General features: G+C 31.6%; 1 protein-coding gene across 2 annotated transcripts in view; it reads right to left on the bottom strand.

Annotated features, from left to right (window-relative positions):
• The window catches only part of LOC135128553 (orexin/Hypocretin receptor type 1), a 211,740-nt gene that overhangs the window by 11,589 nt on the left and 172,732 nt on the right, over positions 1–27,419 (bottom strand). Inside the window, exons 5-6 of one of the 2 annotated variants that reach the window (XM_064055430.1) lie at positions 21,736–22,062; positions 680–904 (exon numbers count right to left, since the gene is read on the bottom strand). In XM_064055430.1, the coding sequence (XP_063911500.1) occupies positions 700–904; positions 21,736–22,062 (532 nt within the window). In that variant the 3' untranslated portion in view covers positions 680–699. The remainder of the gene's footprint in view (positions 1–679; positions 905–21,735; positions 22,063–27,419) is intronic. The other variant, XM_064055431.1, reaches the window with a different exon arrangement.

Genomic DNA, 27,419 nt, shown 5'->3' with positions numbered 1-27,419 from the left:
GAAAGTATGATTATGCTACATCAATGAATTCAGAAAAAAAGCTCTATTCAAAAATGTATTAATTGTATGGTAGTGTGATTTAGAATCAATCAAGTTGGCCTTGCATCTCGAAAACAAATGATCCAAAAAAAAATTTTTTTACGATAATTAAAGCACAACTTCTTGTACCCTTATATCCATTTTTACTTGATTTGTTTTTCAAGATATTTATTTAACCGTTTCCATACATTCTAGCAACCCAGTAGAAAGTAGATAAAAAAACATGTACAAAATAAAACTCAACTACTAGAATAAATATTGAATCGTTTCTCTTCCGTAAATGCAACACAATTTGTAAACCAAATTCAGTTGTTCCTATCTATTTGTATTTCGTGGACATGACAAATCGAGCATCCTCAAGTGCATCCTTTATGTATTTAGAAAATCATTCCGACTAAATTAAACTTCCGCATAACAAACAGCGGTGAGTGTTCGCTCGTAAATAAAAGAGATTTGATTCGTCAGCCTCTATAAAGCTCTCGTTGATTAAATAGAAGTAAAAGAGCCGACGTGACGTGACGCTCCCAGCGTCGTGAGGTAATCATCACAGAAACAGCTTTAGCCATTATTTACCGTAACCGTGGCAAATGTTGCGTGATGAAATAAATCGCACATAAAGGAAGAAAAAAGTGTTACGTACTAATGCCTTCCTTTATGTCATCAGGACGAAGCAAAATCCTGCTGGAAACTGTTGTTGTCCGAATGGCCGTCGTCCACCTGTGGTACGATCGAATCAACCCCAACGTGGCTACATTTGGCCCTCGGCACCGCCGGTGTTCCAGCTGCTGTTATTACCGTTTCACACGACTGTCTCAACTTCCGATTGCTGAGTCGGAAGTAACCCAACAAACGCTCCTTTGAAGATCTGGAACAATTCAATTTCGAAGTTTTAATTATCGCGGACCGAATGGACGCAGAACATTCAGCGGGCACGCATGCACGATTAACGCCAGAGATGGAAACCCGGCTCAGTAACAAATTAATAAATAAGAAACCCCATTTTGTACGTCTAGCTCAGGGAAAAAATAGTTTTTTGTTCGCCGAAGTTCGGGCTTTGAATTTGAGTCTATAACCTTATGAAAGATAATAAAAACATTGTTGTTTAAATTATTTAAAATTTTTACCTATACCTATACCATAATTTTGACATTTCAAGGTCACAACGCATCGTTATGACGTCTATGAGTATCCTTTTTTTTAATTTCAAAATGTATAAACAAATAAATTTGCCACAAGTGAGAAAGAGGAGCTTTATTGATAATGTCCACAACAAAATTGTTCTAAAATCGACAGGATTTGTATAAAACTTATAATGCTTTTTTATTTGTTTAAGTTGGGTTAAACTGTAATAAGACTTCCAACTAAAAGTTTAGTATGTTTTTTCAAGGTTTCATTATCCCTAGCGTCCGTTTCCGTCTGCCTATTTGCCGTCTGTCCGGATTTTTATTAGGCAGTTAATCTCCGAAACTACTGGACCGATTGTTGTCAAAATTTATACGCGTCTTATGAATATCGTATACATGGTAAAACGCTGACCAAAATTGAGCTAATCATCCCCGGCAACAATAGGATGACGTCTTCTGCAAAAATTACAAAATAAGACACTTCTGCAGTTGTGGTTTATGAATCCGTGTTGATTTTTATCCTAGACATCCAGATTTTTGCAAAAAAAATCAAAATTGCACAACAACTTTTTCCAGCTTAACTTGTATTCGTTCATGAAGTCCCCTTTCAAGTATTACAATTTTGTTGAATAAATGTTAGTTAAATGATAAAAAGTAACATGAATCCATGTTCAGTTTTTATCGTGTCTATTGAAATTTTTCGTTTTCCCAATTTTTCGAATTTTCAATTTTTTGGTTTTTCGGTGGTTCGATTTCACGATTTATCAAGCTTTGATTTCTCAATTTTGCCATATGTTAGTTTTGGTACTTGTTACTTTTTTGATTTTAAAATTTTTCCATTTTTCAATTTCTCGATTTTCTAATTTTTCAATTTCTATAATTTCAGTTTTTCGATTACTCAATTTTTCAATATTTAATTTTTTGAATTTTCCGATTTTTCAAATTCTCGATTTCCTGTTTTTTTTATTTTTCGATTCTCTATTTCTCATATTTCAGTTTTACAATTTTACAATTTTTAGATTTTTCAATTTTGTAATTATTTATTTGATTCTTCAATACTTAAATTATTGGCGTTTCTAAATTTTCGATTTTTGGATAATTGATTTTTCGATTTTTGGATAATTGATTTTTACGATTTTTCAACTTATCGATTTTTCGACTTGTAGATTTTTCGATTTTTTGATATTTTGATTTTGTTCCCGATTTCTCGACTTTTCGACGTTTCGGTTTATCGACTTCTGGATTTCACGGTTTTTCCATTTTTCAGATTTTCAATTCTTTAATTTTTCGATTATTCGATGTTTCGATTTTTCGATGTCTCGATTTTTCAATTTTCGATCTCAGTTTTTCAATGTTTCAGTTTTGGAATTTTTCAGTTTATCGATTCTTCAATTTTTCTTGAACTTTTCAATTTTTGGATTTATCAATTAATCAATTTTTCGATGTTTGAGTTTTGGGCTTTTTCAATTTTTCGATTATTCAATTTTTTGATATCTTAATTGGTTAAATTTTAGAATTTTCTATATCTCGATTTCTCGTTTCTTTTGATTTTTTAATTTTTTGATTTGTCAATTTTTTGTTTTTTTTTTTAATTTATATTTTTCAATTTTTCACTTCTTCATTTTTAAAATTTTTCGATTTCTCAGTTTTATCAATTTTTCGGGTTCTCGATTTCACGAGAATTCGATGTTTCAATTTTTTGATTTTCCAAATTTTCGATTTTTCGTTTTTTAATGTAATTTTTTCAATTTCTCAAATTTTAATTTTCGATTTTTCAATTTGGGGCTGCTGCGATTTTTCGATTTTTAGATTGCTTGATTTTTCACTTTTTCGACTTCTCGATTTTTCGATTTCTCGGCTTTTCGATCTTTTGAATTTTCAATTTTTTGGCTTTTCGGTGGTTCGATTTCACGATTTTTCAAGCTTTGATTTCTCAATTTTGCAATATATTAGTTTTGGTACATTTTCCTTTTTTGGTTTTAAAATTTTTTCATTTTTGAATTTTTCAATTTTCCCATTTTTCAATTTCTATAATTTCAGTTTTTCGATTACTCAATTTTTCAATATTTAATTTTTTGAATTTCTCGATTTTTCAAAATCTCGATTGCCTGTTTTTTTTCTGTTTTACGATTTCTCTATTTCTCATATTTCAGTTTTACAATTTTACAATTTTTAGATTCTTCAATTTTTTAATTATTTATTTGATTCTTCAATATTTAAATTATTGGCGTTTCTAAATTTTCTATTTTTGGATAATTGATTTTTCGATTTATCAACTTATCGACTTCTGGATTTTTGACTTGCAGATTTTCCGATTTTTTGAAATTTTGATTTTTTCCAGATCTCTCGATTTTTTGACGTTTCGGTTTATCGTCTTCTGGATATCACGGTTTTTGATTTTTCAGATTTTCAATTCTTCAAGTTTTCGATTATTCGATGTTTTGACTTTTTAGTGTCTCGATTTTTCAAATTTTCGATCTCAGTTTTTCAATGTTTCAGTTTTGGAATTTTCCAGTTTTTCGGTTCTTCAATTCTTCTTGGATTTTTCAATTTTTCGATGTTTGAGTTTTTGACTTTTTGAATTTTTCGATTATTCAATTTTTTGATGTTTTAATTTTTTAAATTTTAGATTTTTCTAGTTCTCGATTTCTCGTTTCTTTTGATATTTCAGTTTTTTGATTTCTCAATTTTTTGTTTTTTAAATTTACATTTTTCAATTTTTCACTTTTTCTGTTTCAAAATTTTTCGATTTCTCAGTTTTATCAATTTTCCGGTTTCTTGATTTAGCGATGTTTCAATTTTTTGATTTTCCAATTTTTCGATTTTTCGTTTTCTAATGTAATTTGATAAATTTTTTAAAATTTTAATTTTCGATTTTTCAATTTGGCGCTGTTGCCATTTTTAGATTTTTAGGTTTAATGATTTTTCAATTTTTCGGCTTTTCAATTTTTGATTTTTTGATTTTCCAATTTTTGATGTTTCGATTTTACTATTTTTCGATTCCCAATTTTTCTATATTTCAGTTCTGGCATTTTTGAATTTCTAGATTTTTCATTTTTTTGAATTGTCACTTTTTCGATATTCAACTTTTTGTTTTTTTAAATTTTACATTTTTCGATATTTCAATTTTTCTGTTTTACGATTTTTTAATATTTTATTTTTTCGAACTTAAGAATTTTCCATTTCTTTTTTTGATTTCCCGATTTTCCAGGTTTTCGATTTTTGTTTTTCAATACTTTAATTTTGAGAATTTTTCCATTTTCGACTTCTCAACTTTTCCATTTCTCGATTTCTCGATCTTTTGATGTTTCGATTTTTGGATATTTCAATTTATTAATTTGTCCATGTTCCGGTTTCTCGATTTTTCAAATTCTCAATTTTCGAAGTTTCGAATTTTCCATTTTTCTTTTTTTTTCGAGTTTTTGACTTTTCTATTTTTTCATTTCTCCAATTTTCGAAATCTCTATTTTCGAACTTTTGCTTTTCGATTTTAAATTTTGGAATTTTCGGTTTTCCGATTTTTCGCGTTATAATTTTTTCGAATATTTGATCATCGAATTTTCGATTTCTCGATATTCGAACTTTGAATTTGTTTCTTTTTTGGTTTCTCCATTTTTCAATTTTTCAGTTGTATGATTTTTTAATTATTCGGTTTTTCAAATTTTTTATTTTTTTGAATTCTCAATTTTTCAATTTTTCAAATTTTAATTTTTCGATTTTTCGATTTCGGGCTGTTGCGATTTCCCGACTTTCAGGTTTTTTGATTTTTCACTTTTTTCATTTTCCGACTTTTCAAAATCTCGATTTTCCAACTTTTGTTTTTTGATTTAAAATTTTCGAATTTTCGATTTCTCGATACATATTCGAACTTTGAAATTATTCCTTTTTCGATTTTTCGATTTTTTGATTTTTCACTTCTACGATTTTTCAGTTTTTAGATTTTTCATTTTTTTTTTTAATATAGTAATCGAGTCCATCGGGCGAATTGCCACTTCATATTTTCTTGACGTGTCATGACCTCTAGAGTACGAAAAAAGTGGGCTCCCGTTTCCGTCTGTTTGTCTGTTTGTCTGTCTGGCGTCTGTATCCATTTTAAATTTTATAAAATAACATACTCCTGATTATTCAATTTTTTGGTATCTTAATTTTTTAAATTTTAGATTTTTCTAGTTCTCGATTTCTCGTTCTTTTTGATTTTTTTTTTGATTTCCCGATTTTTTGTTTTTTAAATTTACATTTTTCAATTTTTCACTTTTTCTGTTTCAAAATTTTTCGAATTCTCAGTTTTATCAATTTTTCGGTTTCTCGATTTAGCGAGAATTCGATGTTTTAATTTTTTGATTTTCCAATTTTTCGATTTTTAGTTTTTTTAATCCAATTTTTTCAATTTTTCAGATTTTAATTTTCGATTGATCAATTTGGGGCTGTTGCGATTTCTCGACTTTCAGGTTACTTGATTTTTCACTTTTTCAACTTCTCGATTTTTCGACTTCTCGGTTTTTGGATTTTTCGGCTTATCAATTTTTGATTTTTGGATTTTCCAATTTTTGATTTTTTGATTTTCCAATTTTTGATATTTCGATTTTACAATTTTTCGATTCCCAATTTTTCTATATTTCGGTTCTGGCATCTTTGAATTTCTGTATTTTTCACTTTTTTGATTTTTCAGTTTTTCGATATTCAACTTTTCGTTTTTTTAAATTCTACATTTTTCGATTTTTCGATTTTTCAATTTTTCTGATTTACGATTTTTAATATTTTAATTTTTTGAAGTTAAGAATTTTCCATTTCTTCAATGTTTAAATTTTTTTGATTTCCAGATTTTCTAGGTTTTCGATTTCTCTGTTATTCAATGCTTCAATTTTGAGAATTTTTCCATTTTCATAATTCGATTTTTGGATATTTCAATTTATTAATTTTTCTGTTTCGATTTTTCAATTTTAGAAGTTTCGAATTTTCGATTTTTTTTTTTTTCGAATTTGTGATTTTTCAATTTTTTCATTTCTCGACTTTTCGAAATCTCGATTTTTTTTGTTTTTCGATTTTAAATTTTGGAATTTTCGGTTTTCCGATTTTTCGCGTTATAATTTTTTCGAAAATTTAATCATCAAATTTTCAATTCCATTCTTTAGTTTTTCGATTTTCATTTTTTTCTTTTCATTTATTGATTTCTCGAGATCTCGATTTTTTGATTTTCTGGAAAATTTTTCTTTTTTTTTCAATTTTCAATTTTTCGGAGTTGTTACTGACGGCAATTGATTTTACTTTATAAAGGTAAATAACCAAAATCGTAAAATCTAATTTTATAATTATTTTTCAAAGAAGCGGGATTTATTGGGCTTTACTTCAAGAGCGGGTGACATACTATATTAAAATAAAACGCTATTTAATAGTCCTAACTGGAGACTAGAGCGACTAAAATAGAAATCTCGCAGGAGCATTACAATTATTAGACTATTAAATAAAAGTAATAAAAATATATATGAATTGGACAAAAAGGTTCGTGAATAGTAAACGGCGATGAATACGGCAAACAAATAAAAACAGGACGGCAGCGAAACAAATAAAGTGCGTTTTTAACGCCGATTTTAATGACTTAATCGGCCAATAAAGCTGGATTTTAATGCCCGTTCCAGAAAAAAACTACTTTATTTCTGCATCATTTAAAACACTGGGAAATAAGGGTGGGCAATTTCCGATCCATCGGAGAGGGTAGATTTGCATTATGCAAATAGTATCTACGAAATTATTGTTGACAAGTTATCTTCAATTTAATTATTATCATTGAACTATTTGTTCAAATTTAATAATTCAAAAGGTTTCTTTCTAAACATATCCTGTGCCGCTAATTTTGAAAAATGTATACAAGTTGTTAAATTAAAAGTAATCAATTATGGTATAGTTCAGTATTGTAATTTATGTTATAAGATTATTTTAAAATTATTTGACGCGCCTAAACAATAATATATCTATTCCCCAATTTTTGTATTACACACATTTCGAAATCAGCCTGTATAAAAAAATTCTTGTTATCACAATTATTGACAGTTCGGAATTTTTTTTTTCAAAGAAGCGGGGTTTATTGAATTGTACTCAGGGAGCGAGGGAAGTCCTGTCGAAATAACCTTGGATCAATTTTTTTGTTGAAGGACGCCTGTACCTACACAGCGTGAATAATATGGCGTAGTTGAGACGGACCCCGAAAATGTAACTTCTTTTGAGAAGTTTTAGAGGCTGGAAATTCTCGAGTGTTATTTAATGAATGAAATTAACGGGGAAACACGGACTACTAGAGAAGGGCGTACATACTAAAGTTTTGCACTTCACTGGGATAAAGTGGGAGACATTGAATTTTCTAGTGTATGGAACAAAAAGCTAATGAGTATTAGAATTATTAGGTACGAAATAAATGTGTAGTAATGTGTACTAAAAAATTTAAATTTTAAGTGTGTCGTCACATTAGCGTAACTATATTATAAATGCGTATTTGTAGCCTCGTTTTCAGTGTTCAGTTATTATTATAACTTTTAATGCAGTAGATAGAATTGAAAATCTCGTTGAATGTGAAAGTTAGTCTTTGTTGTTTTATTTATAACACACTGTTGTCGTTTTGTTTGAAAATTAAATTGCTGAATGAGTCAAACTAAAAAACATTGTACTTTTCAATATAAATTAATTAATGATCGCTTATCTGTGCTTCTATACTTTTATTACAAATCTTTTTGTGTTGGATAGTCCATTTATCGTATCTACATATAGGCTAATAACATCACGCTACGGTCAATAGGAGCTTCCAACTAAAAGTTTAGTATGTTTTTTCAAGGTTTCATGACCCCTAGCGTCCGTTTCCGTCTGTCTATCTGCCGTCTGTCCGGATTTTTATTAGACAGTTAATCTCCGAAACTACTGGACCGATTGTTGTCAAAATTTATACGCGTGTTATGAATATTGTGTACATGGTAAAACGCTGACCAGAATTGGGCTAATCATCCCCGGGAACAACAGGATGACGTCTTCTTCAAAATTTACAAAGTAAGATACTCCTGCACTTGTGGTTTATGAATCCATGTTGATTTTACCGTAGACATCCAGATTTTTGGAAAAAAAATCAAAATTGCATAACAACATTTTCCAACTTAACTTTGAAACTGGAAAAACCTCAAATCTTCCAAACGTTTTAAGGTTAACGAGGATAATAAATCATTAATCAAAATTTATTCGTTCATGAAGTCCCCTTTCAAGTATTACAATTTTGTTGAATAAATGTTAGTTAAATGATAAAAAGTAACATGAATCCGTGTTGGAAAAAATCAAAATTGTTCAATTTTTCGTTTTCTCAATTTTTCGAATCTTCAATTTTTTGGCATCTCGGTGGTTCGATTTCACGATTTTTCAAGCTTTGATTTCTCAATTTTGCAATATATTAGTTTTGGTACTTTTTATTTTTTTGAATTTAAAATTTTTCCATTTTTCAATTTCTCGATTTTCCAATTTTGCAATTTATATAATTTCAGTTTTTCGATTACTCAATTTTTCAATATGTAATTTTTTGAATTTCTCGATTTTTCAAATTCTCGATTTCCTGTTTTTTTTTTATTTTTCGATTTCTCTGTTTCTCATATTTCAGTTTTACAATTTTACAATTTTTAGATTCTTCAATTTTTTAATTATTATTTATGTGACGTAACATCACGCAACGGTCAATAGGAGCTAAGTAGCAATGAAAAATTCGGAAAAACGGGAAAATCATTGCTCCTTTGACAGCTTCCGTTGCTTACGCTGCTTAAATGGTTAAAGTTACGTAAAAATCATATATGATAAAATTGTTCCGCTCTAAAAGTTCTAAAGAAAAGTCCGGACAGCATATGTCTATCTTATAAGGTCGACTCAGTATAACCTTTTTTACGGTAATGAAATTTGTTCTAAAATAATAATGCATTATGTATAAAATTCTCGCGTAACAGTGTTTGTAACCGAACTTCTCCGAAACGGGTATACCGATTTGTATGAAATTTTTTATGTATATTCGGTAGGTCTGAGAATAGGTTGTAAACTATTCTTTATACCCCTAAGCGATAAGGGTGGCCAACCCTAAAAAATTTTTGTTTATTTTTTGGACAAAATTTTTTATTTTTATTTTTTTAAGGTTTGGAATCAAAAAATACATATAACCCTAAATCTTCACCTTTCTACCACCAACCCCCATTTTTTAATCTTCTATATAATAAAAATCAATTGCTGTTCCTGTTAGTCTCGCTAAAACTCAAAAACGGCTTGACCGATTTGAAGAATTTTTTATATTACGGGGATGGTTTATAAATAAAAAAAAATTGGTCTAAAGAGTTTAGACAGTACTTCCCTCGCTGTCGGAAACTTGACGACTGCATGCCTATTGTGTTTTTTTTTTCTCATTACATTTTTGTAGTGGGAATTTAAAAAAAATTGTGATGACGTCATCAACATTTTTGCAAGGACACGTATATCAGTTGGGATAGATGTAGTGTAATACTAAGAATAAAATTTTCGGGAAAATGAATTGGGTCGTTTTGAATATTGATTTCTTATAATCAATCAAATAACGAAACAATTTACTCACGTATACGGCGCCGGTGTGTAATATCTAGAGAGCGGATTTCTGTCGGGCTAGGCAAGGCCAAACTCGGTACGGCTCGTACGGGATGCGAATTCATTGCGGTTGCGGATTGCACTTCGTTTATTTGAGATTAGAATAACGCTGTTTCGTTGCACTCTGCTGTTAATTCCCGTTCTCATTTACTTAGCCGTTTGATTAATAAATCGTTAATTATATTTATGGAATTAGTACTGATTAAATTCAGTGATTATCTATCACCCGCTACTGAGTCTCGGCGATCCAGCGCGTCCCCACCTATAATCGTGACGTACCCCGACAAAAATCCGCTGTCTAGTAATATGAAAGGCAACTGAAAATCGTTTATGTATAAACATTCTTAATTTAAGATGACAAGCGTAACAGCATACGTGAGAGTCAAACAGAGAAACTGTAAACAAAACGACCATCGGTTTTATTGCTTCGACTTCCGCTTATTATATAAAACATTGGGTTTTATTTTAATTCTTGACGGTGAAATTCACAATTGGTTGATTATAAACATGTCTATTTCACATTCGCGGAACCAAGTGAGCGCATAAAACAAATGCAGGTCTGTAATGTTAAAGTCGATGTAAATAAGCGTGCTACCCTTATGTTTCAACCGAGTTTTTCCTTTAACAAATTTTTTGTCTACCAAATTGGGTTGGTTGGGGTGTAATACTAATAATAAGTGTTTCCTTTAATTTAATCAATAAAATAAATTGACTTCATTAATTTTTTTGAACCACCTCTTAAGAAAATCTAAAAAATATGAATGGAATGATAAATCCCAAGTACAAACTCATCATATTTTTTGCATTTTAGGTAGGATTTATTCAGCAAAATTTAAAGGTGACGTCATCAATTTTTTTAGGAGGGATGAACAAATACATTTTGAACAAAAGTTTACCATGCTTATAATAACTTTAAAATATTCCCAAGATTTCAAAGCATTCGGTTTTGTAATTCCTGATTAAATCGATAAAATAAATTCACGCCTTCATTAATTTTTTTGAATCACCCTGCATATGCAAATCCAAAAATATGAATGGAATGATAAATCACAAGTACAGACTCATCATATTTTGTACATTTTAGATACGATTTATTCGGCAAACTTTTGAGCTGACGTCATCAGTTTTTTGTAGAAGATAACCAAATATATTTTGACTAAAAATTTATTATGCTCTTTATAACCTTAAAACATCTGCAAGATTTCAAAGCATTCGGTTTTGTAGTTCCTGATTAAATCAATAAAATAAATTTACGCATTCATTAATTTTTTTGAGTCACCCTGTATATGCAAATCGAAAAAATTTGAATGGAATGATCAATCACAAGAAGAGACTCACCATATTTTGTACATTTTAGATAGGATTTATTCAGCAAAATTTTGTGGTGACGTCATAAATTTTTTAGGGGGGACGACCAAATACATTTTGATCAAAAATTTACCATGCTTATGATAATTTTAAAATATCTTCAAGATTTCGAAGCATTCGGTTTTGTAGTTCCTGAGTAAATCAGTAAAATAAATTTACGCTTTCATTTATTTTCTTGAATCACCCTGTATATGCAAATCCAAAAAATATGAATGGAGTGATAGATCACAAGTACAGACTGATCATATTTTGTATATTTTAGTTATGATTTATTCGGCAAATTTTCGAGCTGACGTCATCAAGTTTTTGGAAGGGATAAGCAAATATATTTTGACTAAACATTTATTATGCTCTTTATAACCTTAAAACATCTGCAAGATGTCAGAGCATTCCGTTTTGTAGTTCCTGATTAAATCAATAAAATATATTTACGCATTCATTAATTTTTTTGAGTCACTCTGTATATGCAAATCCAAAAAATATGAACCGAGTGATAAATGACAAATACAGACTCATCAAATTTTGTACATTTTAGATATGATTTATTCGGCAAACTTTCGAGCTGACGTCATCAAGTTTTTGGAGGGGATAAGCAAATATATTTTGACCAAACATTTATTATACTCTTTATGACCTTAAAACATCTGCAAGATTTCAGAGCATTCGGTTTTGTAGTTCCTGATTAAATCAATAAAATATATTTACGCATTCATTAATTTTTTTGAGTCACCCTGTATATGCAAATCCAAAAAATATGAATGGAGTGATAAATTACAAGTACAGACTCATCATATTTTTACAGTTTAGATAGGATTTATTCGGCAAACTTTCGAGCTGACGTCATCAATTTTTTGGAGGGGATAAGAAAATATATTTTGACTAAACATTTATTATGCTCTTTATAACCTTAAAACATCTGCAAGATTTCAAAGCATTCGGTTTTGTAGTTTCTGAGTAAATCAGTAAAATAAATTTAGGCATTCATTAATTTTTTTGAGTCACCCTGTATATGGAAATCCAAAAAATATGAATGGAGTGATAGATCACAAGTACAGACTCATCATATTTTGTACATTTTAGATATGATTTATTCCACAAATGTTGTTTTATAATTTTGATTTTTTTTCCAAAAATCTGGACGTTTCGGGTGAAAAGTCGATTCAGAGTTGTAAACTACATGTGTAGGACTATGTTATTTTATACAATTGAAAACCCATTTACTATGTACAATTTTGAAGTGACGTCATCGCATTAGTGGTGGGGATGATTAGACAAATTTTGGTTAGCGTTTTACCATTTACATGATATTCTTAATGTAAGTACAAAATTTCACAACAATCGGTCGAGTACTTTCGGAGATTATCTGTCTAATAAAAATCCGGGACGGCAAACGGACAGACGGACGGACAGACGGACAGAAGGACAGACAGACGGAAATGGGAGACCTATTTCTTCGTCTTCTAGGGGTCATGAAAGATCGAGAAAACGTAAAGGCAGAGAGTCGGCCGACGGACTCGATTACAATACTTCCTTTGCTTACGCTCGGGAAGTAAAAATAGGGAAAACTTAAAAGAACAGCTAAAAAATAAAAAAATTCTAAAAATTTTGTATGGGAATCGCCACATTTTAGATAGGATTTATTCGGCAAAATCTTGAGATGACGTCATCAAGTTTTTGGGCTTGATAAACAGATATATTTTGATTAAAAACGTACCATGTCAAACAGTAACTTCAAAACGTCTGCAATATTTCAAAATTCAGTTTTGCAATTCTTGATTCAATGAATAAAATAAATTGACTCAGTGATTAATTTTTTTGAGACACCACAAGTATAGTCTCATCCTATTTTGGGCATTTTAGATAAGATTCATTTGGCAAAATTTTGGGCTGACGTCATCAATTTTTTGGAGGGGATAAGTAAATATATTTTGAATAAAAGTTTATTATGCTTGTCATATGTTTAAAACATCCATTCGGTTTTGCAGATTCGAAATTAAATTGTTGGTGAAACGAAGTTCATGGGGTCAGCTAGTAATTAAATATTATCGCTAGTATGCAAACTTGCCGACTGTACGAGTTCTGAAACGCCACTAAAACATTTTCCACAGCTCATGTGGAAAAATAAAAAAATGTTGTGTGCAACTCACGTAGAACTTTCATGATTTTGTTATGGAAGCCACCTCTCGAGCAAAATCATGCAACTTTATAGTCCTTATAGAAGTAACTATATTTTTCATACCGTTCAACGCCACATTTCTTACTTTATTTTATTGCTTAAAGACGTTTTATATTTCGTCGAATACTTTGCTCGGTATTATATTTCCCGTTTCTTAAAAACACAATTTTTTACCGTTGTTAAAAATAAAAAGAACAAAATTAAACACTACTTTTAAATTTCAATCTCGTATGTAGGTATAGTTTTTTTAATTTAATTTTTGCGTTTTCGTTCTATACAAAACGACACTATTTTTTCATAACACTTGGGAATAACGCTGGGTTTAGTTAATTTTTTTCCATCATGTTATTTTGTTAACAGATGCAGACACTTTGTTCTCCTACGAACTGCTACCACTTGGGTCATGCTTTTCATTAATTTAATTTCCCCGCAATTTGTTCAACGAACTTGGAGTTTTTTCACAACTGAACTGGACTGAAATACGTACCTATTTTCTCGAGTGAACTAAAGTCCAGTTGAGATAATTTTTAATAATAAAACAAAATTTTACTAAAAACATTTTTGGAGCAGTCATGTTGATTAATACACATATTCGACTTTTATCGTAGTCACAAAGAATTTTAAACTTCTCTGCTTTATCTTTGTGGTGATATAACAACATTTAACCCAGATATTTAATTATTCATTTCTTTTTATTTGTGTGTCACTCACAGAAATTTGTTTCCCAGGGTTTTCTGCATCACAAAAGACGAGATAATAAATTAGTTTCGGTCAATAAAATATTTTAGGTGACATTAAATCAATACGTTTAATTTAAATGCAACGTGATAGAAAATTACTCAACATGTCACGCACTTTCTGGCGCCTCAGTGATAAAACCAAATATTACAATTAACCAAATGCTGCAACACCGAAGCTGTTACCGGAACAGTTTAAAATTAAAGCAGGAAAATACGTATGTGCTACAAGTAAATAACTAAAAGCTGCATAAATTAAACTCGGCCGTTATTGACAAGTTTGTTTATTTCCTCTGAATCAAAGTCGCTTTAATTTCATGTTTAATTTCGATGATTACACAACATGTGTGCTTTATTATGAAGATAGGAAACGTTTAATTTTCTTTTTGTGGAAATCGACTAGTAGTAAATAAATTTTCACGAAAACGGTGCATATGATGCAAATGATTTTAATTGCCTAAACGCAATTTCGTCTGTGTTAGAAAAACTTGTTGAATGTAATAACAGCTACATAAAAATAAATAAAGAAAAGTATAGAAGGAAAACGATTGGTAAAGAACCCGTTTTCTATTGAACTAGAATTAGTTGTGAGTTTTCTGTGTTTGGCAGGACTTCAGACTTGAACCGGCGTGATAAATATAATATTATGGCAACAAGGCGCAACAGATGTTGAATACTTCAAGTGTGCAATGTGTTTAAACCATTTTGTGTTTTTATTGTGAAGAGTTATTGTTTTCGGAATAAATATGTTAGTACTGGAAGTTTTCCGTAGGAGCTGTAATATTCACCAACACGTCCTATTTAGAGAACACGTTACGTTATGAATAAAACACTTTCGAGTTAGTAATATTTAAAATGGGGAAGACTTTCTACAAATTATACAATTTTTTTTGGAATAACACAAAAAAAAAAATAAAAAAATTGGTACGTAAGGTATACTTAAAACACTTTTTCCAAATCTTATTAAAGCTTTAAGAGTTTTTCTTCTTTATCTTTTAGTGTTACTTCTGTTGAAAAATGATCATTCTCTAAATTCAAATTAACCTCAAATCGACAATGGGTCGGGAGCGACTATCTAATTTAGAAATTCTTTCTGCTGCATACAAAGCATCTGATTCGACTGATTTTTTTCCGAGATAATACGAAAGCTGCATTTATAACAGCAAGAACAGCGAAATCGTGAGCTAAAATTTTATTAACATATTTATGGAATGTATGTATGATACAGTTAGACTGATATACTGTTTAATATTTGAAATGTTAATCTTAATTTATAATGACTCTCTACGTAGTTGTAGTACATACGTCTATTATATTATATATAATAGATACTAAATAACGAATGAATAAAACTATCAAAAAATGCAAGTTTTTTTTTATACACTTTTGCTTTGCATAAAATTTATCAACTCAACTAGTAGTATCAACTATAAATAAAAGAAAACTATCAAGGGCGGCTGTTTTACCCTGATATATGTACGGTCAGAGACTTAAAATTGCTTCTAGTATGATAAATGTTGTAACGGGTGTACAATAAAAAATATATATGGAGCAGGCCTAGAATTATTATTTGCCGTTTGTTCATAACAGGGTAATTATTTTCGGAGACTATGTAGGCAACTGAATATACTTTATAATAATAATAAACTTTATTACGGGAAATCTCATTATATCTAAATTACAAATATTAAATTAAATACACTAAAAATTAAATTAAATTAAACATCCTACCTAATGTTCAAAATAAAGAAAGAACAAATAACAAAAATAATAACAATAATAAAGAAATATAAAGAAAAGAAAGAAGAAAAGAAATATAATAACTAGATAAAGAAGAGAAATTATTGTATTGATAAACAATAAGAATAAAAGTGGACCACAGTGTGAGCCTTGTGGCACACCTGAACAAACTACAACTGGATCAGAGACAGAATTCCCTATTTTGATGAACTGTTTCCTGTCCTTTCAATCTATCTAAGAAACCTGGTACCAAAATTCATCATCTTTCCAGGTGTTCGGAACCACACCAGAAGAAAGGGATAAATTTATACAAAAGATGTATTGGTTTAGAAATACTAAATATACAAGAAACCAGGAATCTTGCTGAAATTCCATCAGGTCCTACATTATTGGTAGTGGTAGGCTTTAAACTAATAATCGCATCGAATATTTCACTTAACGAAAATATTCTTAAGTTGAAGTCTGTTGAGCAGTTAACTTGTATATTAGAATGAACATTGATTTGCGAATCCCTATAAACTGTTTTAAAAGAGTCAGCGAATAAATTGGCTGCTCTCATTGAATCAGTTGATGTTTCATTGATATACATATTTCATAGTATTTGGAGTACCGTTCATGTTATTTTTCTCTTTCCAGAATTTCCAAAAAGAGTAACAGTTAGAACTGATTTCAGTTTCCATTTTTGAGATATATAAATTGTAACATTCTGTCGTTTTTAATTTACATAACCTCCTGAGTCTAGAGAATCGTCATATATATTTAGATCACCACTTATCTTATAAAGTTTACGCAATGATTTTTTAGAATAAATAAGGTTTTTCAGTTCACTAGAAAACCATTTGGGAAAACACGATGTCTTAAAGTATTTGATAGGGATTTAGAGCATACAGGGTTTCATAATTATTATCGTTCTTATGCAGTTGGGTTGATTTTGTTGGCTATTTCTTCACCTCAGGTAATCAGCATTTTCAGATTTTAGTACCTGTGGTTGCCGCTATTGTTACGTCATCGATGGCTAGTAGTCCTATTTTAATTGAAATAAGTTTCTGTGTTTTATGTATATTCATTTTTGGTTATGTTAATCGTTACGATCAGTCTAAATTAAACCGGAAAATTGGATGCCATGTATTTTTTTTTATTTTTAAAGATAAACCTATAGTTCTTGGAGTAGATTTATATAAAATATCTGTCTGATGGTAAGTACACCCTCTTATTACCAATTCCGGTAGAACCGGAGACGACACCAACTTCATTTTTTACAAAATATCCGGTATATTTTTCTATAAATGGAAAGTTTGATTTTTTTATTACAACAAATCAAATAATTAAAAAGTTAGTAAAATAAGTCAAAAATTATCTACTTAATTCAGTTCTAGTTGGTTGAAAAATAAGTGTTTCATCTGTCAGTTCGACATTTCTAACAAAAAGATTGTCCGCATTTTTTGATGATATTGTTGTATGGGAAATGCAACGAAAGCTTGAACCACACTTGCTAAAATAAGTTCAACGAATTATACCCAAACAGGAAAAACACTATCGGAGATATTTGGAACAAATTATTGATAATTTAAAAAACAGGTCAGCTTAAAGTGAAAAACAGAAGATTTACAAATATCACCGAACATGATGGCAATTTACGTCGAGTACCTCATTCGTAGAGATGCGGAAATGTGTGTCAAACAAAATGGAAACATCTCTGAAAATTTGTTGTGAGAAATATTTGTACTCTTGTTGTATTCAAATTTAATTCTAGTTTGTTCTGCTACTTCGGATGTTAACAAAAAAAAATGGTCGAATGTTATTTTGACACAACTTCCCTTGCCCTTGAAGTATAATCCGACAAATCCAGCTCTTTAAAAAAAATGATAAAATTTGTTTTTACGATTTTCGTTTTGTGATAACCTCTGTATAGTAAAAACCAACGGCATAAAAACACTCCCGCATGGACAATGTAAAATATATTTAAAGCACATAACTAACAGGATAAAATATCCTTCAGCACTAGGTAATATCAGCCTGAAGCTCAAGTGTTTATTTATGTTTATGCATTGAAAGAATGTCACGTAGAAATTAGTTTGAATTGATTCAGTTTGTCTTCTCAAAACATAGAACTAAAATTATTAATTAAACCACAATTGAACAAAATGTTTGAATAATATAATTCCTATTTTATCATTATTATATAAAGACGTGCGTACTACTAGTCATAGCACAAAAGGAAACAAGTCATAGCACGTGACAAGTGCAAGAAAAAAAAGTAAAGGAACAATTTCGGCATCGAACCCGCGACCGCCGGTCGCCGTTTCCCTAGAAACCCCCTATACGCTACAAAGCCTTGTATCCCATGTTGGTAATACAACGTTATTATATCTTGCAAGTGTTTTTGCGAAAATTTGAACGTTTAACGAAAAAACTGAAAGCGGATACACTACAAGTATGAGTATATTTTTCTATATCAAAAAAATTGTTGGTGGGGATGATTAGCCAAATTTTGGTTAGCGTTTAACAATCTACATGATATTTCTAATATATGTATATACAAAATTTGACAATAATCGGTCCAGCAGTTTCGGAGATTACGTTTCTAATAAAAATGGATACAGATACCAGACAGACAGACAGACGGAAACGTGAGACTACTTTTTCGTATTGCAGGGGTCATACTGTATTTCCTTAGCTTACGTTCGGGTAAAACAATCGGAATTCAAAACCTAAATTGTCTGTAAAAAATTTGTTTTATTTAAGTTTACTGAAACTATGTGAATGAAAACATGGTTGTCGATTTTTCAGGCTACTAGATTTTTATAAACAACTTTTTATTATTACTTTTAGAATATTGGTTGCTCTTGATTTTTTGTGAAAAAAATTCAAACGACTCATTAATTAAAAAATATAGTGTGTGTTCCGTTTAAAAATAAAAAGTTGATCTTATTTCCGGTGTCACTGGAGGTGATAATAATTAAAGAATGTGTTTACTATCAAATAGATATTTTAATACGGTACTGAAGAAAAAAATTAACGGAATCATGTCAAATAAAATAGAAACTCTGTATCAACCTTATAAAAATACCCTATTATTAAAAGCTTCACGTTTGTTCCAAAATATTAAAGGGAACGAATCTGTTTTATAGAAAGTGCAATTTCAAACTCTACACGTCTGAATACATTTTCAAAGTTGAGTTAATATTCACAATATAACAAGATTAAATCAAAACATAAAATGAAAACTTATTAGAATTTCAAATTTTCGGAAGTTCGATTATCTAAAAAACATGAAACGTATTATATAGAGCACTATAGTTTGCAGTAAAATTAAACTCTGGAGAAATTAGGTTCCTGGAAGCGTAAAAGTATGCATAAAATAAAGTGATGGCTCGGGGGTGTAAGAGAAAATTTATATTTACTGATGTTCCATCTAACACTTTGAATATTAGTTATAATTAATACTAAAAACGAAATCTCAAATCAGTTTTCAAAAAGATTACAGACATTTGAATGCCAAGTATGAGGTTTCAATTTTTTAATTGCTCACTGCATTTCACAATTAATAAGGAGCATATTTTTAATATGACAAATAAATGCTTTAGTCTATATTTGAATTATACCTTTTTAAATTGATTGATGAAGATTAATTACTGCATATTTTGCATATATTCACCATCCATTGCATTTTTGTCGGTCTGTTTACATATGTTTTCAGTGATTGGAAGTAATTCAGTTACAAGTAATTCAGTTTCTTTTCAAGTAATGTAATGAGTAATTGTAACGAATTCCTAAATTTGTTAGGAAACCAGGTAACCAAAATATACATAAGCTCTTCATCATTTTAAGGGTCGCTAAAGCATATTCCAGCATTGGGAAATAGATATAAACTTCTGCCCAAGTTTTTACCAAAAGTATACGTCCGATTGTAATAAACTTCAAACCGTTGAAATGACCGTAAAGAAGCCCACCCAGAATGCTTTTGCGTTTTTTAAATTTTGTTGTGTTGTGATGAGTATAAGATTATCTGGTTTTCGCTGTTTATGAATAAATTTTAAATTTTCAAAATGGTACATAGTAGAAATTGTATTAAAAAATCTATTGCGATTTACAGAAATAAAATATCTTAATAAATAATTGAGTGACCAGGGGCAGAATATTTAAAATATGTGGTCAAACAAACTTTAGCCATTTTTCTGGTTCACTCAAATCTATATCAGGTAACCGTTAGAGCCAGTCCTTTTAAAGCCCTCATACTCCGACATAAAAATTTTATGAGAGGAAAACCCTGTAAGATTGTCTAAATTTAATCTATAAGTCACAACGCCAAGTAAGAGATAATTAAAAACAGACTTTTAAGTTTACATTATCTTGTAGCCGCCTTCTATGTATTTAGAATATCCTTTTTACTCAAGATAATATTATAATATTTACGATACATTTACACGTCAGCCAATAAAATATTTTGAAATCTCCCACCAATGCAAATTTTTGTTTAAAAGTTGTTGTAGTTGGCATCGAACTTTTATTTGTAGCTAGATTGGAATGAAATTAGGCGCAAAAGAATCGGCTCTTCAATTTTTGGAAAAATATGTAACATGTTGCCCGGTTGCCCCACAACAATTCTATTTAGCGCCATTTAGTAATTTGTAATTGTAATGAATTACTATTGTTACTGGATAATGAGTAATTGTAATGCATTACTTTTTAAAAGTAATTGTTCCAATCACTGTCTATGTTTTACTTTGTCAGTTGGAAAAAAAACTACCTCTTTTCTTAAAATACTGGTAAAATTCGAAGTTAGGTCTGTTACTGACATAGTCAGCACTTTTACAGGTCGCCGTAAATGGTTTATTAGGGAGCAATAAAATTTATTTATGATTTCCGTTTCGCGAAAGTTTAAGGATATCAGAACATCTATTTGGGTTTTTCTAGTATTTTCCTAAATAAGTGTACTTGAAAATTTATTTGTTGTAGTTCAGAATAGCCAGTTTTGTTTATTGTTTATCTTCAGTCATTGTTTGTCTCAAGTCCTAAAAGTTTAAATAGGTACATGTCGACTAAGCATACAGTATTTCATGTCTGATGTTGGCAAATAAGGATGGAGTGAATAATTTGATGAAATATTTCTAATTTAATCATAACTAGACACTGAACAATAAATTCAAGGATTAATGATTATCCTGAACCTATTTCAACAACCTATTTTACTTTTATTAAAACGAATTATCAGTTTGTTTCAGAAACAGAGTGCACGCTTTTAATTGAATCTGTGCAGTTAATTAAAAATTTTCAAACCAACGCTTTCAATATTTCAGGAAAAATAACAGACAGAAGACATAATTTTACAATGGAAAATATCTTTCTTTCCGGGCTGCCGGAAGTAAATTGCATAAAGTAGTGCAGATAAATTCTCTCTTTAACAATTAAGTTTTGTGCTTAACAGATGCTTTATTTAAATGCAGCAACATTTCAACAACATAGCTTTTAACGTGTGTCGGAAGAAACAGGACATCCGCTGAAATCGGCCGGAACTCCGGTAATTTCGCAAGGGCGTCTACAACCGAGTTAAATAAATTTCATTGACAAATAGTTCCCCAAGTGAATTGCTTCTGAATCGCCTTTTAAAGAGCAGGTTTGAACTCCAATGAAAATAGTCCAAATAAAGCATCAAAGTTACATTGTAAAGGCAATTCGTCTTAAGGGGGAAATGTTCACATAAAACGTATTTCTATTTTTCAGAAACTACTGCTAATCTGTTTGTTCACAGCGTCAAGCATCTAACGTGCAGAGGGTTTACTTGACAACTCCTCATCATACCAATATAGAAAAGGTCTAGCCGTCAAAATACATGCTAATAATACTGATAAGGTGATAAGCCATTGCCCTATCGGTTTGTGCACTGAACTTCAACACCCAGCACAACTACCACACAAATGCTCACCTATTCATCTGCCAGAAGGCGTAAAGAACCGGAGTGGAACAGGTGGGCGCGAAGGCCACCCACACGAACATAGTATACGAAATGTCAAAGTTTTTGTTGTTGTCGTACGTTTCCGGGAGGACTAATCGAGCCAGACGAAGGATCATCAGCGGGCATAAATAAATCGCATACAGAGTCACCATCGGCACCAGATAGCGCTGCGTCCTTTTCTCCTTTGCCAGATCCAGTTCCGGTTCGTCGGTGTTGTATCTTATACGGCCGTTTTCGTGATCCCTGTAACTGTTGCGGCTGTATTGGCTGGAGCGGTCACAATCTCCGCGGCTGCTCCTGGAAAGTAGATAAAATTTATCATTGCCACAATAACTGACAGTTGCAGTTAAACTTAAGTGGAACGACGCTCGTCCGCAAGATTGGTTTTCCTTGCGACATTTTTTACTGTATTAACGCGAGTTGACGCCCGAATATTGTTTCCATGATGTCTGAAACTTCGGTATTAGCTTATACAAGAATTTTTAATAACTGAAAAGTTGACGTGCTTTCACGCAAATTGCTGGCTTTGAACAAGTTTGGGTGGGTAGTTCTAAGAATGTAGAAAAGTTTGGTCTCTCGGAATAAGCTAATGTCAAAAATTAAAGTGTATACGGTTGTCTTGTCTACACAGATAGGAGGTATTCGGTTAATTAAGGAAGTTTTTTCTGAAGATCCAGGTCTTTCAACTTTTACTTCATTATCTTGCACGACTAAGGAAGCCATGTTAAGAAATGATAATAATAAACGAACTAAAAATAAATAAAAATAGAATTCGGTAAACTCAATTATAAAACCAAAGCAAAAATTAGAAAACCGGTTAAATTTATAGTCTAAAAACTAGGATATTTTCCGAATAATAGAAGATACGCTATTAACTGAATTACGGAAAACAAAAACATACATTTGCTGCTTTGTTAAACAATGTGCACATTACGAATACAGGAGACTTGCTTAAAACGTTAGTTCGAGATTGTGGATTATAAAATAGGAAATGCTGAGGGATATTACAACTTCTTGGAATGAGAAAATTTAATTTAGACAATAATTCGGAGCAGTCTATGTTTTTATTGAGCCAGTTATAAAGAAACCGTATCATTAAAATGTTACGTCGAACACTAAGTGATGTGAAGTTAAATCATGACAGCAATACACAAAATGGGTAAACACCATTTTGGACAAGAGTCAGGAGTCTGAGGAATTTGTGCTGAATAGTTTCCAGGTTCTTACAATGTACCTACTTCATAAAGTGGATACCAAATCACAATACCATATTCTAGTTTGGAGAGAACAAGGGATCACGTTTCAGATTATGCAATTAAATAAACACATGTGTAATGTTGGTTGCATACGGACATAAATAAATTTACAACTAAAGGTTAGCTTTTGCTTGTTGAAAACTAGAAAAGCTAGTGAAAGGAAATAACTTCTGCAGATTTGTGAATAAGTTTACTTAAAAGGCGAAAATAAAGTTAAAAAAAGCTGTTGGAAATGGTATCCATTATTCTGTATACATAAATTGACGTGTTTTCATGTTATTAACCACATTTTGTAGTGTAGCACGTGTAATGCGAGCACACTCTTCGGTAATTCTGTCTTTCAGTTCTTCTATGGTGTGAATGGGAGTTTTGAAAATAGTGTTTTTTAGATGACTGAACAAGAATTAATCCAGAGGGGTTAAATCTGGTGACCTTGGGGGGACTCAGGAACTTAGTGTAAACTTATCACTTTATCATCAAGGAATTCACGTAAAAAATTCAAATTGTCTACTGTTGTATGTGCCGTGGCACTGTCATGTTGAAGAAATCCGTCTTGGAGTTCATCATCTTGTAACTCTTGAACAAAAACAGTTAGGATATTGTTTCGATATCTTTGTGCTGTTACAGTTTTCTCAAAGAATTTGGGTCCAATGATAAGTCTGCGAGATATGGCGCACTATACACCAATTTTAACAAGTTGGAGTGGTGTTTCACGAAAGACGTGTGGATTTTCAGCACTCCCATATTTCATATTTTGAGAGTTAACATAACCTTCACAACAAAATCTCATAATTGTGATTCAAATTGACAGAAACTCAGTATTAGAGAGGTGAAACCAAGGTTCGTCAAAAAAGAATGTTAAATCCAGCAAGTTATCATCATTGAGGTGTTCAAGAAACCATCTGCAGTACGTCTATTAAAATCAGCCGGCAAAAGTTCGTACGGTGGAGCTTTTATTTTTTCACAATTTTATGGCATGTACCCATGAAAAGTCCAACAATAAACTATGAGTGGGACTACAATAAATGTTCAAAGTGTTCTCCGTTTACAATTTTGCAGTGATGTAATCGGTCAACAAAATGTCTAGATGAATTATGTATGATTTTACAATATTTGGTGTTTTTTTGTGAACCTTTTTCTATTTTTTGTATCAGTAGAAATAAACATGTTGATAATTTCTGACAGTAGTTTTTTATTTTGCTTCAGAAAGTTGTTAAAGAAATCTGGGTGTTCCATTAAAAAAAAGTAGGCGGCCCTGTCTGTCAAACCGGGATCGATGAAAAAGGAAAAATGTTGTAATCAAGTCGCCATGTTTAACTACATATACAAAGCAAATTAAAAAAAAAAAACTTTTCAAATAGCGAACTTATTCGACCGTTCCGGGACTTTATACTAACCCTGTATAAAACTTATAGAAAGACCTGGATGATGCAATTCCTCAGTAACTACAGGACTGTTTGCTTTATCTACTGAGATATTAAAATTAAAAAATACGAGATCTAAAATATGGTGGTTGTTGTTCAGAATATCATAATTAAAACGTTGTGATCATACGTAAAAATTTCAAGGAAGTTAAAAACTTTAAGTCATAATCAGATATCGATTACTTTATCTGTTTTAAATAGGATGATAAGTTTCGGTACATGGTGCGGCGAAACTCCGGAAAACGGTGACGGTCCGGAATTTGGCCGATAACGCGTGGGGGTGGCGTGCCTCGGTGCCAAGCCTTGGGCCTACTAGTGCCGCTGAACAGAAATATGTCTGGCTAACCTAGGCTTATGATGTCAACTTCACGCCACTAAATGTAGCGCCTTCGCTCGGGAGCGGCGGTGCTCGGGGGCCAGCTCCATCTCCGCGGAGGGAGCACCGGTGTGGTTTTAGAGCCGGAAAAATAATACTAACAATATTATTTCTTGCCACCAGCTACCCGGATAAAACAATCTTACGGATAATGTTTAAAAATAAATTACAAGACGGTTTTACAAAAAAATTAACTCCTGGACAAGCTTAAAGGACAAGGAAACGCAGAAGAAAGAAGTTACCTATAACAGTATAGTGGTGTCGAGAAGCACAGAAGCACTCGTGCAGGTGTAGTAATTGTGATACCTAAGAAGTGGAGAAAGAATATCAAAAAGTGGGAAGAAAGAAACGAACCTCTTTTGAAAATGGAATTAGATATAAAAGGTCACTTATTAGTGATAATAACCGTGTATGAATCGAAAAAAAAGATCATAGGAGACGTGACATCGCTCTCTCAAATATTAGCCCAAGAAAAATTATTATCAAACGATTTTATAACGTTCGACCTTGATTGTGTTAGTCTTTTCATCCAAACACTCGTTTCTTTATCTAACTAGATAGTACCGCTACTTACTCATTTCCACGTATAATTTTTAAAGTGATCACATCCATTGCACAAAGATCTCATCTTCTACTTGTTACGAGAGGTCGCCCGAACCTGTCAGTTGTCATTAAGTTGGGGCTTATCATCCGTATTGGAAATGGAATTGGGAATCGAGTGTTTGGATGGAAGTCATTGAATTGTCTTCTCATCCAAACATTCGTTACTTTCTCTAACTAGGTAGACGTTTAAACAAATCGTGTTACAGATGTTAGTGTCAGTATGGTGATGAATAGTCCCATTGTGAGTGCAATGTGAGATGGAAGGCTTTCACATAAATCTTGGGTTTGGTTGACTTTTCCCATTTTATGCCTACAACATCTGGTGTCAGTTGAGCTGGTAAGGCTTAAATTTTGACAGGTGTTTCACCAGATCGAAAAAAGGACCGTTGGATTACAGCCTCCCAGTGAGTTTTTTCAGTATAAGAAAAAAGAACAGAAAGTCTAAAAAGCGAAAAGGGCACGAAGACCTCGTGAAGAAATGCACGGTAACACCCAAGAAGGGAATTAGTATATTTACTTCAATTTTGCTATGTGTGTTGGAACAGCGCACGAGCATATAATGACGAGTGGATTGGGCCGACCTCTGATGAGAAATAGGAGACAAAACCCGAGAGTCGGTGACGATGACGGTGATGGGTTTCGCTGATATCGTAGTAGGGTTTCTGACGTATATCACTTTCGCACCACGGGGTTAGCGCCTTCTACGGGAGCAGTTGCTCGGGTGCCAACTTCAGGAATACTTTAGCCGGAAAAGCTGATCTCCACTTGTGAGGTCTAATGAAATAAAAAGCGGGTCAAGGTCGTCCTGTGGCCTCCCAGGCGGCAAAGCTGAAGCGGAGACGTTAAACTTACAGGCAAAGAGTTTTGAGAAGAGACGATTAATGACAATGGTAAACTTAAAAAAAAAATTACACCTCATTATGACAGTTCCCACTTTTTCAAGTAATTCTCGTTAATTCAAGCTCAAAAGCACAAAACAGTCCAAAACTGTTGATACTTGCGTACGAAAATTTTGTTTTTGTGCTAGGAAGCGAAGACCGTGAAAATGGTTTATTTTGTTTCGTTGTTATGGGACATTCGTAAACGGAGAGTTCGTGTATTCTGTAACCGCTGATTTGCAAATTCAAGAAACATCGTTAGAGGTTCACATTAGAAATATTCAAAGATTGGCTCAGCAGTCAGAAGTTCCTGTTGCAACATGAAATAGAACAATGGATCCAAAGCATTGACGAAAGGATGTTACAAAACATTTTTGAAATTAAAAAGAGAGTGAATATTGCCTTGAACAAAATGCTACCAAAATAGTATAAATAAAAATAAATAATTGGCTGAGTGCTGAACTACCTAACCCAACTTTAACGGTAATCTGGAAACAAACAAAAATGGTAAACATTTTCAACATTTACTGTCACGTTTAATCACAATACATTTGTTTCTTTTACGTGTAATAAATTAGTTTTATTTTTTAATGAAACATGAACTATTTGCGCAACCAGTTATACACATGCGTGCGGTATTTGTCGTGAGTCCTTGGGCATTTAGTAAAGTCCATATAGTCATATGCGGGACGCTTTCATGACCCATTTCGACCCTATATTTAATTACGTCAATCAAAAACAAAACACCTTTTTAAAGACTACAAACGTTAGAGTATATTGTGATGTAGAATATGGAACTGAGTGAAAGCCAGCATGTACCTAACCTTAAAGGGACGCTCTAGGCCTATGAAAACTAATAAATAAATTCGAATGAAAGGGATAACAATCAAGAAATATCAACAAGAATTGTGCAAGCAAAGCAAGAAATATAAAAACCGAATTCTCGAAGAAAGGTTAAATACTGTACAAATGGATTTCCTGATGGACACGGCCAAAGAGGAAGACCTAAACAAGATTAGCATAAGCAAACCAGGAAGATCCCCTATATTTTCAAATGTAGCGCTTAAAATTATTACCAAAATGCGTACAACTTAAGTTAAAACACTGCACTATTCCT

The sequence above is a fragment of the Zophobas morio genome, unplaced genomic scaffold, assembly GCF_036711695.1.
Source record: "Zophobas morio isolate AGI-343-1 ecotype UQ-CSIRO unplaced genomic scaffold, CSIRO_AGI_Zmor_V1 ptg000014l, whole genome shotgun sequence".
Taxonomy (NCBI): Eukaryota; Metazoa; Arthropoda; class Insecta; order Coleoptera; family Tenebrionidae; genus Zophobas; species Zophobas morio.
Note: the sequence above shows the minus strand (reverse complement) of the source record. Positions and strands in the feature narration are given on the sequence as shown.